The following is a 13,340-nucleotide window of genomic DNA, read 5'->3' on the forward strand; positions in this document are numbered from 1 at the left end:
TCCCTCCCCCACCCCCTACTGCCACCCCCAACCTCCATGCCTGCCTGCCTGCAGGAGGTCAGCTGACCCCAGCCCAGGCCACTCTCAGGGACGCTGCCGCCCACTTTCTACACCTGCTCTGGGTGGGGCAGGGCGTCTGAGTGAAGGGCAGGGGACCTGGCTGTCAGTCACAGGGCTCCCTGGGACCACACGGTACCATCCCATGCTCCCCAGATCCCCAGGTGGGCACCTGGTCCAGGTGCTGGAAGCTCTCCAAGTGTCTAAGGCCTCTAACAAGTTGGTCTCCCCAACTGGGAAACAGAGTGGTGGGAGCCCGACCCCTTTCCAAGACTGCACAACAGCTAGACTCTGGGGGGCTTCCTGCCCACTCGGCACCGGGTGACCCTCCCTCCACTTCCACAGAGGAGGGGACTGAGGCTTGGGGGTGAACTCCCAGGGGACAAGAAGGGCTGTGCCCACAGACACCCCAGGCTCCTCTTTCTCTACTTCTCTCGGGGAAGACACCCTACCACCATCACCAGGAGCTTGGGGCCAGGGAAGACCCCATCTACTACAGAGAAGCAGCCTAGAATGGACAGGCAGGGCTTGACCTGGTGTGGGAGAGAGGAAGAGATAGGGGCTGAGACCTGGGGCTGTGAGAGGCCTGGGAGACTGGAAGGACTCCCAGGGAGCAGAGCCGCAGCCCGCTCTAGGGCCCACCTGCCAGAGCGAGGCTCCATCTGTGGTTCCAGGCTGCCCCCTTGTGGACGACATGCTCACATTCCTGGCTGGGGGAACTGCTTGTCGCTGGACCAGATGAATCAAGTACCCCAATAGAGGGAAAAATCAGTGTCCTGGGGCTGAGGGGACATTTGCAGCAACCCTAGGAAAGGCCGCACCTCCAAGCTCTGCGGGACTGAACTCTCCCCAACACACCCTGGCCCCCAGCCTGACGCAGGCCGCGTGCTGCTCACACCGCTTTCCGTCTCCCGAGAGCTTTGAACCCCAGACTTCGATTCAAAGGGAAGGAAGTGAACTTGAGGGTTGTATTTTTCAACCATCCATCCAACCCCCATGCCAGTCATTCAAGCACTGCTTGCACATCTCCCATTCCAGGGAGGTCACTACCCCAAGAGCAGCCCATGGTTCTGGGCTCTTGCAGACCCAGGCAGCCCCTCACTTGGGAATTTCTAAGCAGATCTGAAACCCAACCCGGTGCTCAGGGACCCTTCCACTGCCCTTCTGACGCGGGAGAGCTGGGTGATCAGACCCAACACCTGTGCTGACTCTTGTCCTACGCTTATGAAAAACTAGAGGCCGGGACACAGGAGGAGAGTAAAACGGAGTTTATTAGGGAAGGAGAAAAGCTTCTGATGTAGTAGTGGAAGGGGGCCAGAATGGGTGGGCAAAGAGGGGCTGGGGGTAAGGGGTTTTTATCTAGCAGTCGGAGCAAGGGGCTGGCCTCTGTTAAGGAAGTGGGCTTTAGGAAATAGTTACATGATGAATGGCAAGATGTTTACCGTATTCTTCGAGGAGTCAGCAGACCATAGCATTATGTGCTTCTTGTAAGAACACAGTTACTAAATAGAAATTACTGCCCTTAACCACAGTTGCTTTGAGTCCTAATGTAGCCAGCTTTCGGCTGTGAAAACTTAGCCACTGTGATTCCATCTTGGCCTTATTCTGTTTGTGTGCTCAATATTCCTATCTCCAGCCTTTTTTGTTTATTTGTTCATTTTAGATATTTTTGCCATAGGGTATATCCATTCACCAGAGAGACACAGAGAGACAGAAAGCAAGAGTCCCCCCCCCCGGGGGGTGGATGGCTACACCACAGTCTTTTCTCCTCTGTTCTCCTCCCAGGGTCTTGGGCACAATCATCCATATACCCAGCGTGAGTTTGAAGACATCGGATCCAAGACTCAAACCACGGACATCCATGTAGGCATCCAGTGACATGACTGCTACGCCATCTACTGGCCCCCCTATCTCCAGTCTTATTAGGCTCTATTCTGGATAGGGCAGTGCACAGAGGCCTCTACAAGAAAGAACACACAGAAGAGCAGAGAGAAGGTGGAAGAGGTTCTCAAGTGCAAAGGCTGAGGCAGGAGCGAGCATGAGTGCTTGCCGGCAAAGAAAGAAGGCCACAGGTTTGGAGAGAAGTAAATGACCAGCAGAGGATGCCAAGGTCAGGGGGGGCACAGAATTAATTTTCTAAAGGGATATCCTTATAGGCATTATGTGGTAGGCTCTGATTTTGAAAAATGATTTATTTATTTATTTTTTATTACTATTATTTTTAAATTTGCCATAAGGCACAAGTACTCACCAGAGACAGACAGAGAGAGGGAGAGAAAGAGGAAATAAGAAAGCAAGTCACTAGGTCCGGGACTTGAACTGTGGTGGGCTTTATGGGAGTCCAGCACCTTAATCACCATGCCACCTGCTCGCCCAAGGCTCTGATTTTTATCTTTATTTAGTTTTCGTTACCAGAGGGCACATGTGCCAGAGAGAGAGAGAAAAAACAACCTCCCGTGGGGCATAGTCATGCTGCAATCCCCTCTCTATTTCTCCATCCTGTGGGGATTATTGGACACCCTTACACATGTGCCTGGTGTGTTTTTCAAGTCACTGGGGCCGGGATTCTAACCACAGTTGGCTATGTGGGATCCAGCTCCCTTAACCACTGTACTACAGGGGAGCCCTGGCTTTTATCTTTACAAGAGCCCTCAGGAGAATGACTTGTGCAGGGAAGAGGCAAAGAGGGCAGCAGAGCTGTTTAAGAAGTGATGCTTCCTCAATTTGGAAGTCCAGGAATCATCTCATATTCAATGCATCCGAAAAGCACATACGGATCATTGCCCCACCACTCGCCAAGCCAACCAAAGCCCTGCTCTTCCCAATCGTCCTCATCTGTAGACAGCATCACCATTCACCCAGATACTCGAGTGAAAGGGCTCCTTTCTCTCCCTCATCTTCTGCGACCTAGTTCAGTCCGGTCTCTCCTCATCCACTCCTCTCCATCTCCGGCTAGGTCTAGCAGCCCTCAGGCCCCACCCTGTCCTGTACCAGCCACCTCTGCCTCTTGGCAGTCTGCGTCCTCCCTCCTGCCCCTAAGCGACATTAGTCACGCAGGAACCAGAGGCGCTTTTTAAGAATACAGATCTCCTGTCATTCTCTGTCTAACATGCATCTCTCAAGGGCCCCGTTTGCCTCCAGGATCTTTAAAGGGACTATGCCTCCAGAACCAAGTCCCAAAGAAACTGAAAAAGGAGAAAAGAAAGGGGAGGAGGAAGCATGACGGGGGCGGGGCAGGGGCGGAGCCAGGCTCTTAGCACCACCTCCAGGTTCGGCGTGGCTCTTTCCGGGTCTTCGGAACCTTTCTTCCGGGCGCTGGGGAAAGCTTTTCCAGTAGTACCTTCCTACGTCGTAGCGCGTATTTCCCGTGCTGCACCGCGGCCTCTCTCTCTCTCTCTCTCTTCCGGCCCCAGGCTCCTCGGCGGCCGCGGGGTTCGGTGAGTGTCAGCCGCGCGACATCCGATGCCATCCGCGATTTACCGAGCGCGGGCCGCGGGGTTGCGGCGGCTGCGAGGCGGAGTGGTGCTCGTAGTTCGAAAAGGGGTGGATGGCAGGGAGGAACTCGGATTTTATGGGGGAGTGGAGCCTTACGGGGTAAGGGGACGGGTTCAGGGGTTAGCTACCTATGTTGGGAGGCGGAGGCCTAAGTCAGGCCTTGCAGTGGGGGTCCTAGATAAGGCGTCGGTGTTGCAGCCTCATTCTGACGTCTGGGCTCCCTTTCCACCGACACACGGGGACAGAGGTGTCTCAGCCCGGCGGGCCCCTAACGCTAATCTCCACTCTCGTCCAACAGGTGCAGACATGGCCAAGTCCAAGAACCACACCACACACAACCAGTGTAAGTTTCTTGGACCCATCCCCAACCCAGACCGCAGCAAGGACTTGTATGTGGGCATGGGCACGTTTCCCTGTGGACCCGGGACCGGTTTTGTGATTAGCAGGCATTACTTTTAGCTTGTACAGTTTGTAAGAGCTTGAGATACTCACAGTGTTTGCATTCCCTAGAAGGGGGTTCCCCCGGTCTTAAAGACACCTGCTCTGGGAGGAGGTCTTCCTTTTCCCAGACTTGGCTGCTGTGATGTTGGGTGGTCGTCTTAGAGAAAATCTCTTGTGGTCTAATCGTTTTCTTCCCCACAGCCCGAAAATGGCATAGAAATGGCATCAAGAAACCTCGATCGCAAAGATACGAATCTCTCAAAGGGGTAAGTGTGTGTACCGAGCCACAGCTGGCCCCCTGTTGGCTCCAGTTTCACCCTCCCTGATCCCCATTATTAACTGTCGCTTGTCTTATATGGCCTGCCAAAGGCTGCGGGTTATTTTCTCTGCTTCCCAGCCTGGGGTAAAACCTCTGGTCAGGGTGTCATCTACCTTCTGAGGGTAGTTTGGCTTTCCCCTCTGGCTCTACTAGAGCACTTACACAATAGCCTTGTCTGTGTTGAGCACCGTCTGGTTCTTTCATTTCAGTGGTCAGTCTCCATCTGACCCAGTCAAGGTGCTGGACTTGAGTACTGCGAGAGCTGATCCTGTCCTCAGAGGCCTCTCCCATCTGTCCTTGCTTTCCAGTCTGGGGAAGTGGCGTGGGGGGGGGGGGGATCTCTTGAACTCTTCCCACTTTGATTTTCTTCAGTTGCCAGAGGGCATGCGTGTGCTCACCAGAGAGATGGGGAGAGTGTTCCCATATTGTGGTGTGGGTGCATGCACTCATGCCCAGCATATTTTTCGAGCCACCCCGGACCCGGATTCCAATGTTGCACAGCCATATGGCATCTTGTTCTCTTACCTGCTAGGCTGTGGTGCTGGCCCTCTTTCCCCGTTTTGGTCTCATTCTGCCTCTACTCAATCTGTTGGTCCAGGATGGTATTTACTATCATTTTCTAAGTGGGAAGGGATTGGCCCTGAGGAGATGACAGAAACAAAGGCAGCTGAACCCCTGCTGTAGGAAGTTTAAGCCCAGTGACCCTAGCAGAGAAGGTCGCCTTTCTGTCCTAGTGTCAAACTGTCAGCTTCGCTGTGCTCTTAGCATGTGGCCTTGGGAAGTGGTCTGCATGGCATGAGTTAGCTGGGGTGTCAACTCCATGGGGATGTAGTACCCATTTGCCTCAAATCCATTTATTTTTTGGGGGGTGAGGGAGAAGTTTTTGCTATAGGGCGCATGCACTCGCCAGAGAGACAGAAAGTGAGAAATCGCCTCCCAGGGGGGATGGCCACGCTGCAGTCCCTTCTCTATTCTCCTCTCAGGATATTGGGCACGCACGCACACACGCCCAGCGTGAGTTTTAAGCCACCAGGTCCGGGACGCAAACTGCAGTCGACTACATGGGAGTCCAGCGACATAACCATTATGCTAACTGCTGGTCCCTGCCTTGAATCCATTTCTAAAGCCTGGATGTTTCCACGTTTAGGCTGACTAGATGCTGACTTCAGAATGCTGGGGTCCCCTATGGAAAGGGGCGCAAGGGGGGGTGACTTGGTCCTTACATGCTGCCATCTATACTTTGCCTCCTTTCCAGGTGGACCCCAAATTCCTGAGGAACATGCGCTTTGCCAAGAAGCACAACAGGAAGGGTCTGAAGAAGATGCAGGCCAACAACGCCAAGGCCATGAGTGCGCGAGCGGAGGCCATCAAGGCCCTCGTAAAGCCCAAGGAGGTTAAGAAGGGTGTCCCGAAGGGCAGCAGCCGCAAGCTCAGTCGTCTTGCCTACATTGCCCACCCTAAGCTTGGGAAGCGTGCTCGCGCTCGTATCGCCAAGGGCCTCAGGCTTTCTCGTCCAAAGGCCAACCAGGCCAAGGCTCAGACCAAAGCCCAGGCCTCAGCTGCAGCTCCGTCTTCAGTTCCAGCTCAGGCTCAGGCTCCCAAAGGTGTCCAGGCCCCCACAAAAGCCCCGTAGTAGAGGCCTTTGCCAATATGAGGACAGAAGGACTGACTCCCGGGCTGCTCTCTCTGTGGGGCTGGTGTCCTCCTGTGTTGTGTGTACAAATAAACCTAAGGTGGGAGCTGGCCTGTGTGTGTCATCCCAGGGCAGCAAGTGGGGTTGCTCAATGTGGGAAGAGTTTAGGCTTTTGTGGGTGCTGAGTCCAGGGAGAAGTCTAGAATCCCCATTAGTCTTACAGCTGCAGGTCTCAGCGCTCTAGACTGAGGTACCAGATCTGGGCTCTTCTGGTGCCGCTGGTCAGAAGCCACTGCTCTGGGGGGTGCTAGGGAGCCAGGAGGGCCCTGTTGTGCTGCCTCGACCCCACCTGTATCACATGCACGTTCTCACCCCACAGGGCAGACTGTCAACTTCTAGGCATTTGTGGAGGCACTCCGTGGGTCACTTCGTGGTTAGGCTGCTGGCTGTGGACCATAGTCTGGCATTCTCTGTGGCCACCTGCCCTTGCTGGGGAGTTTCTGAGGTGAGCAGGTTTTGTGTCCTGAAGGTTAATTAGCTCAGTCAGAGGTCACCAGGTTGAATGACTTCCAAAATGAGACCTTAGTGCTGGTGCTCTGGCTAGCCCTGAAGCTTTCCTTTCCCATCTTGCTGTGACGGGAGTGGTCCCTCTGGGGAGCTCCTGTCTGAGGAAGGCCAGGTCAGGGGCTTAGACTAGTTAGGTCTGGAGACTGCCTTCACCCTCCACAGGAGCCTCCCTGTGCTAGGGAAGCAAATCTGATGCCAGAAGGATCATGTGTTGGTACATACCTCTGTCCCCACGGGGCCTGGTGCTGTGCTCCTCTGCCTCACAGTTAAGCCTAGCCACAGTGCCAGGGGCTGTTGGAGGTCTCATGTCTACTGCTTCCTCTCCAGGCTCTAGTTCGGGGCAGGCTTTTCTCCAGGAGCTTTGTTCTGTCAAAGAACTGCTGGGAATGCTTGGTAATGGACCTGGCACATTGGCAGCTGGGCAGTTGTTATTGATAGGGCTAAGTGCAGGCCAGGCTCCCAACTTGACTGACCACAAAGCCAGTTCGGTCACCCCTGTGCCTTGGCACCCATGGGGTCAGGACAGGTAAAGATAGCTAGGAGCAGGCTCAGCTGCTGGCCCATAGCCCACTCCTGGTCCCACCTGGACACATGCACCCACGGTCCTTGCCCAGGGTGTTGGGCACTATAGGGTGGGCTGACCTATGAGGGCTCCTACGCCTGTGACCTTGCTCCAACACCAGATCCTCCAGGTTTTGGCAAATGCCAACTGTTGTCATGCAAGTTGTCCCTCTGCCCATCCCACATCTGTAGGGCCCATCTGTGCCTGTCTGTCCTGGCCCTGGCTTGGTCTTCCTCAGCATGCTTCCAGAACACGGGAGCAGTCCTTGTCTTGGTACCCCCTTTCTGTGGGAGCGCTGTCCCTGCCTCAGGTCAGGTAGAAGGGCAATGGGAACAGTGGATTGGGTGTGCTGCGCGCAGGGGCACAGAACAGTGGGTGATGGCCAGGCAAGTTTCCTAGTCTGCAGGATTAGGATGGTAACAGCAAGTCCCCAGGGAACCCGCCTTCAGTATGAGTCATCCCCTAACTACTCAGACTTTATTACTGGGCAGCAGGAGGGAGTCACGCTGGTTGATTGGGATGGAAGCTCCAGGGGCAGAGGAGCTTAGCTGTCGCTGGCCAGGGCGGGCACGCTGGCAAGAGCGGGCAGCAAGTGAGTGTAGATGTCAACCCCACGGAGGAACACGGCCTCGTGCAGCCGCTCGTTGTGGTCATGCAGCAGCACAGGTGTACGGTTCATGGGCGAGAAGCCGAGAGCCGGGATGCCCACCTGCAGAAGGTGAGAAGGGGGCATCAGGGGAAGGCTAGCCCTCACCCAGCCTGTGCCCACACCCGGCTGAGTGGCCTCACCGCACGGAGATAGCGGCTGTCCGTCGCAGCAGGGAAGATCTGGGGCTCCAGAGTGAGGTTCCTGCGGAGAAGAGCCTGGTGAACTGGGTGGAAGATGGGAGGGAGGGGAAGGGGAGAGGAGCCCAGTGTGGGGTGGGGGAAAGCTGGGCTGTGAGGGCAGGCCAGTGCACTCACATGTCCTTGCAGGCCTGGCTAAATGCTGCCCACCAGGGGTCTGAGTCAGTAGTAGATGTCATTCGGGACTCCGTCCACTTCTAGGGAGGGGAAAGGGTAAGGACGACAGTGGCAAGATGACAGTGGCATCTTGCTCCGTTCCCTGCAGGGAGAGGGCTGTACTTCCACTCCGACCCACCCAGACCTCCAGTCAGTCCCTCAGAAGCCCTGGGTCTGGGACTGGTGCACACTGTCCACCTACTTCTCTCCTGTCCATCCCAGGACAGCACTCTCAGACAGCCAGTACCCTGATTAAAGGTCTCGGAGTACGAGGCCCACCCTTTCCTGGACCACATAGGTTCATACTTACATAAAAGTAATATGGGGGCTGGCCCAGTAGCATGGTGGTTAAGGGAGCCAGATCCCACATGGCCAAGTGCAGTTCGAATCCCAACCCCAGCTGTTTGAAAAATGCCAGGCGTGGGGACCAGCAGTTAGCATAATGGCTATGTTGCTGGACTCCCATGTAGTCGACCATGGTTCAGATCCTGGATGCGGTGGCTTAAATGCCAGACGTGTGCGTGAGTGCCCAAGATCCCGAGAGTAGAATGGAGAAGATTGTGGCATGACCATCCCCCCGGGGGGGGGTGATTTCTCACTTTCTGTCTCTCTGTCTCTTTCTTTCTGGTGAGCGCACACTCCCTGTAGTAAAAAAAACTCCAAAAAAAGAAAGGAAAAAAAATGCAAGGCACGTGTGCGTGTGTTCCCAAACCCAACAGGATGGACAAGTGAAGAGATGGTGTGCTACCACGTCCCATTGGGAAGTTCCTTCTCCCCTCCCTCCCTGTCTCTTGAATGCACCGTGCACTTTGGCAATTAAGTTTTTGGGACCAGCAGTTAGCGTAATGGCTATGTTGCTGGACTCCCATGTAGTCAACCATGGTTCAAGTCTTGGGCTTGGTGGCTTAAACTCACACCAGGTCCATGTGTGTGTGTGCCCAAGATCCCGAGAAGAGAATGGAGGCAAAGGGATTGCAGCATGGCCATCTCCCCTGGGGAGTGATTTCTTTCTTTCTGTCTCTGTTTATGGTGAGCACGTGTGCCCTATAGCAAAAATCTCTCCAAAAGTAAATAATTCTTATAAGATGTGCTCTCCCTGCCTTCCTCAGGTCGTAAGGACCACGAGGGCAGTAACTGCCCAATTCCACCCTTCAGCACTCCCACAGGTGCCTCCTCGGTGCCTGTTGAATGACTAAATGCCTGTTCTGGCTTAAATGCCTGTCAGCATACACACCAAGCCTATGCTCCATGGTGTCATGCATGTGGCCAGCCTGGTTTTCCCCAGCCCCCACATCTCCCATGGTGCACCCCCATACCTGAGCAAACTCCAAGGCTACCCCCTCACCAGCCTCCTGGCACCAGCTCTGAAGCTGCTTCTCAAAAGCCTAAGAGAAGGGACATGAGCTGACCCCCAGGGCTTCCCCAGAGCCTCGGAGACAAGACAGAAGAGCTGGGCTCCCACCTCCAAACCCAGGTCAGGGGAAGGGGGACACCTTCATGTCCACGTCTGGTGCCACGCGGAAGTCAAAGCAGGCACTCATAGTGGCGGGTACCACGTTAAAGGCCACGCCGCCCTCTAGCTTGGTCAGGTTCACAGAGGTCACGGCCCCCTCCTTCAGGTGTGGGTTTGACAGCAGCCTGCAAAGGAGGAGGGGAGCGAGGGGCTCAGCTTCCCTCCTTTCTCTTACAGCCCTCCATAGCCAACCCCACCCCTCCCAGCCTGCCTCACCTCTGCCTTTCCTTCTCCCGGAACGCTAGTACTGAGTTCACAACCCGGAGCTAAAACAGTGAGGCTAGAAGTGAAGATGGCCCAGAACAGAGCCCTGAACCCCCCACCTCCTCCCAGCTGCGCACCAGCTTCTCTGCTGCTGTGTCCTCGATGAAGCGCGAGCCGTGGCCTGGCTTCCCTGTGCTGGTGAACCGCACCCCTGGGAGGCGTGCGGGGAAGGAGGAGAGAGTGCCTTCAGCATGAGAGGGGCTGGGTGTCCAATCAGCCTGGGGTGGCCCAAAGCCCTTGCTCCAAGCTCCTCGGGCAGGTACATGGTCAGGAGTTGCCCACAGAGCAGCTCAGGAAGGAGAACCCCAGGAAGGAAGGGGCTGGAAGGCAGAGGCCCTGGGTTCAGGGCTACTCAGGTGCCAGCTTGCTGGGTGACCCCTATAGGCCCCTGCCCTTTCCGACCTACCCCTCACCCCCTGTACAGTGACCCTCCCTCCAGGCCCATACTCACACCAGGGGCTCCGCTCACTGTAAAAGACTGTGAAAGCATCAGTGGGATTGGCCAGGCCTAAGGAGGAAAAGGGGGTTCAGAGGGTGGGCGGCTTTGCCCACCGCAGCCTCCCTGCCCACTCCCGGCAGCTTGGGGGCTCGCCCACCTGCTCACCCTCATCCAGGGCGAAGCCGGCCCGCAGGGCCTGGAACTCAGGCCGCTGCACAAACAGCTCCATGCCTCGGTGGCCCCCGACCTCCTCATCTATGAAAGCAGCAGGGGCATGAGATGAGAGACCACTGCCTGACAGCGCTCTCCCTTCCCAAAGGTGCCTCTCCCCAAGTCACTCCTACCAGGCACGAACGTCATGTGGATGGTCCTGGGGAAACGGCGGCCCTCAGCCTTCAGCCTCCGTACAGCCTCCAGGTACCTGAGCGGGGCACAAGCCAGGTACCGGGTGCCACAGATGCAAAGGCTGGCGCAGGTCGGGCTGGCAGGGCTGGCAGGCTGGAATCCTGTCCTAGGCCTCCACCCTGCCACAGCCTGGCAGGGACTCCAGAAAGTCCCTGTCCCCCTCCGGTCCTCGGTCTCCCCATCCTTGCAGTGGTCATGGCGGTGATTCCAGCCCAAGGGAAGGGGTAGGAATGTCCCTTGGTCCTGAGGTTCTCCAGTCACACTCCCAGGTCACGGGCCAGTTCTTTGGGAGGTAGGGACACTCACTGGATGCTGACGCACTTCATGTCCTGGGCACCCCTGGCATAGATAAAGCCCTCCGGGTCCTTGAAAGCCTCAAAGGGGCCATGACTCCAATGTTCCTGGGGGCAGGGATAGGAAGAGGGACCCGAGGCCCAGGCTAGTCATTGACCCACTCTGGTCAATGGTGGCCCTGCCCTAGGTGCCACCAGAGGGTTGGGGTGACTGGTGGGGTAAGTGGGGCAGAGGAGGGCAGACTGCCCTTCCTATCCCCGTCTCCTGCCTCCACTCCCACCCCAGCACCTGACCATTGCTGGTCAGAGACTGCTGGTGCAGGGTGATGCCGTGTGGGTGCGGGGACGAGTGCCAGACAGCACCTGAAGTCAGATCCTGTCTGTCCCCAAGGCCAGCCGCCCGCCCCCTAGCCCCAAACACACCTCAAAGACAGGCACCACATCCGTGTGGGAGTTGAGCAAGAGGGACGGGAGTGTAGGGTTCGTTCCTGGCCAGGTCAGCACAGTGACCACATAGCCAGGGGCCACCTGGACATGAGATGAGGCAGGACAGGAGGTGGTCAGAGTCAGGTGAGGTGCCCAGGCCCACCCTCCACACATGCAGGGCCCCAGGCTCACCTCCACCTTCTGACAGCTCAGGCCTAGTTGGCGTGCTCTCTCTTCAAGGAAAGCCACAGCAGCCCCTGGGGACAGAGTCACCAGGCTGCACCCACCTACTCAGGACTCCCATTGGTCCAGGCAGCCCAGAGAGCAGAGCAGCCCCAAGATGTGCGAGTCCACATCTCTCAGAGACACCTGCGCTTCCGTCCCCAAGCAAGAAGATACTTGTGGCCAATCAGGGCTCTTTGTGGAAGGTCAGGGGGACATCTGGAGTTGAAAGCAGTCTTACTACCCTCCTTAAAGATGGGGACACTATGGCAGAGACATGACAAGACTGACCTAGTGCCACTTAGCAGGTAAATATAGAGCAGGGACTGGGACCACGTTCAAGTTCCCAGCTATCAAGCTGATTTCTTTTTTCCTTGTTTCTTTCTTTTTTCTTTTTTGAGAAACTTTTGCTATAGGGCACATGCACTAGCAGAAGAGACAGAGACAGACAGAAATTGAGAAATCACTGGTGGCAGAGTGGGGGGATATCCATGACACAATCCCTTTTCTCTATTCTCTCAGGATTTTGGACACGCATGCATACACGCCTGGCATGAGTTTCAAGCCGCTGGTCTGGGACTTGAAACATGGTTGACTACGTGGGAGTTCAGCGAAGTAAGCGCCATCTGCTGGTCTCCCCAGCATGATTTCCTGAGGGCGACGGCCACGACCAGCTCCAGGAACTTCTATGGGGCCTCTTGGCCCCTCCTGGCTGCCCTGCCTTCCCCACTAGCCCCCCCCCCGCCCCCCAGGGAGTGAGACAAAGTTGTAGCTAGATGCGCAAGGGTCCTCCACTCTGGAGGGGCTGCCACGGTCTGACTACCCAAGGAGTTAGGGAGTCACTGGGCAGCAGAGCAGGACCCAGCTGGGAGACGAGAAGTGGGGGCTGGTTTAGAGTCCCCCACCCCCACCCCTGAGGTCCCATGGCAGGCCCAGGAGCCGCGCTCTCACCATAGTCGGGCTGGGGCTGCACCGTGCGGATTCGCAGATATTGGCGGGAGAGCGTCACGGGTTGGGGGGCCGCCTTCGTAAGAGCGTCACGGATGGGTGCTCGCCTTCCGGACCCTTGCTGGTCATGGCAGTGCACCGGTGGGCTGGGGGCAAAGTGTACCGTAATACCCCCTCCCAGCCGCTGGGCCCCGGAGGAGTTCCATCTGCACAGTCCCTCCCACTGCGGTTCCCCCGCACAGCCCACAAAGACAGGACACCCTGCTTTAGAGCCCCCACTACGGAGCCCCCATTCCATTTCAGGAGCTGTGCCGGCCGCTCTCAACACATTTCCTTACTGAAGCTCCAAAAGAACCCCACGAAGTTTCTGAAAGCCTGCTTTGCAGAGAAGGCTGGGGCTCATGCAGTTTCGAAACAGGTAGAGATCTGAGTCCGGTTTGAATCCAGACATTTACTCCTCCCGCCCGTCAAAACGTTTCTCCCAGTTGCCCAGCTTTCATGCCAGGGAGCTGCAGATCCCGCTACCCCTCCCTGGGGTCCCCACCTAGCTCTCTCCTGGTCCTAAGCTTTCGCTCGCCTCTCAGCGCCCGCTCTGGACTGTGGCCGGGACTCGGGGTCCTCCGAGGTCTAAGGCTCAGCACCGTCCGGGTCCGCCCACCACGTGGTAGGAGATGGCTCGGAAGGCGGAGACCGAAGATTACAAGTAAGGGCAGCCCCAGGCCCTGCTGCAGCGTCGGCGAGGGCGTCCCCGCCC

General features: G+C 56.6%; 2 protein-coding genes across 3 annotated transcripts; one reads left to right on the forward strand and one right to left on the reverse strand.

Annotated features, from left to right (window-relative positions):
• Positions 1-3,362: 3,362 nt before the first annotated feature.
• RPL29 (ribosomal protein L29) lies at positions 3,363-6,056 on the forward strand. Of its 2 annotated transcripts, none has more exons than XM_006169332.3 (4): positions 3,363-3,494; positions 3,851-3,895; positions 4,195-4,259; positions 5,568-6,056. In XM_006169332.3, the coding sequence occupies exons 2-4, from the start codon at positions 3,859-3,861 to the stop codon at positions 5,943-5,945; spliced, it is 480 nt and encodes a 159-aa protein (XP_006169394.1). In that variant the 5' UTR covers positions 3,363-3,494; positions 3,851-3,858; the 3' UTR covers positions 5,946-6,056. The 2 variants fall into 2 exon arrangements, with proteins under 2 accessions (XP_006169394.1, XP_006169395.1); XM_006169333.2 differs by lacking the exon at positions 3,363-3,494 and adding an exon at positions 3,633-3,651.
• A 1,481-nt stretch (positions 6,057-7,537) lies between these two features.
• Positions 7,538-13,278, reverse strand: ACY1 (aminoacylase 1). The gene is made up of 16 exons (XM_006169334.3): positions 13,131-13,278; positions 12,669-12,732; positions 12,590-12,636; positions 11,609-11,673; positions 11,414-11,518; positions 11,004-11,098; positions 10,637-10,713; positions 10,458-10,547; positions 10,305-10,361; positions 9,931-10,004; positions 9,806-9,855; positions 9,570-9,714; positions 9,393-9,461; positions 8,038-8,117; positions 7,864-7,924; positions 7,538-7,783 (listed from the first exon to the last, which is right to left on the reverse strand). Exons 2-16 carry the CDS (start codon positions 12,713-12,715, stop codon positions 7,619-7,621), a joined length of 1,227 nt encoding a protein of 408 aa, XP_006169396.1. The 5' UTR covers positions 12,716-12,732; positions 13,131-13,278; the 3' UTR covers positions 7,538-7,618.
• Between the last annotated feature and the right edge of the window lie 62 nt (positions 13,279-13,340).

The sequence above is a fragment of the Tupaia chinensis genome, unplaced genomic scaffold (assembly GCF_000334495.1).
Source record: "Tupaia chinensis unplaced genomic scaffold, TupChi_1.0 Scaffold147003_1, whole genome shotgun sequence".
Taxonomy (NCBI): Eukaryota; Metazoa; Chordata; class Mammalia; order Scandentia; family Tupaiidae; genus Tupaia; species Tupaia belangeri.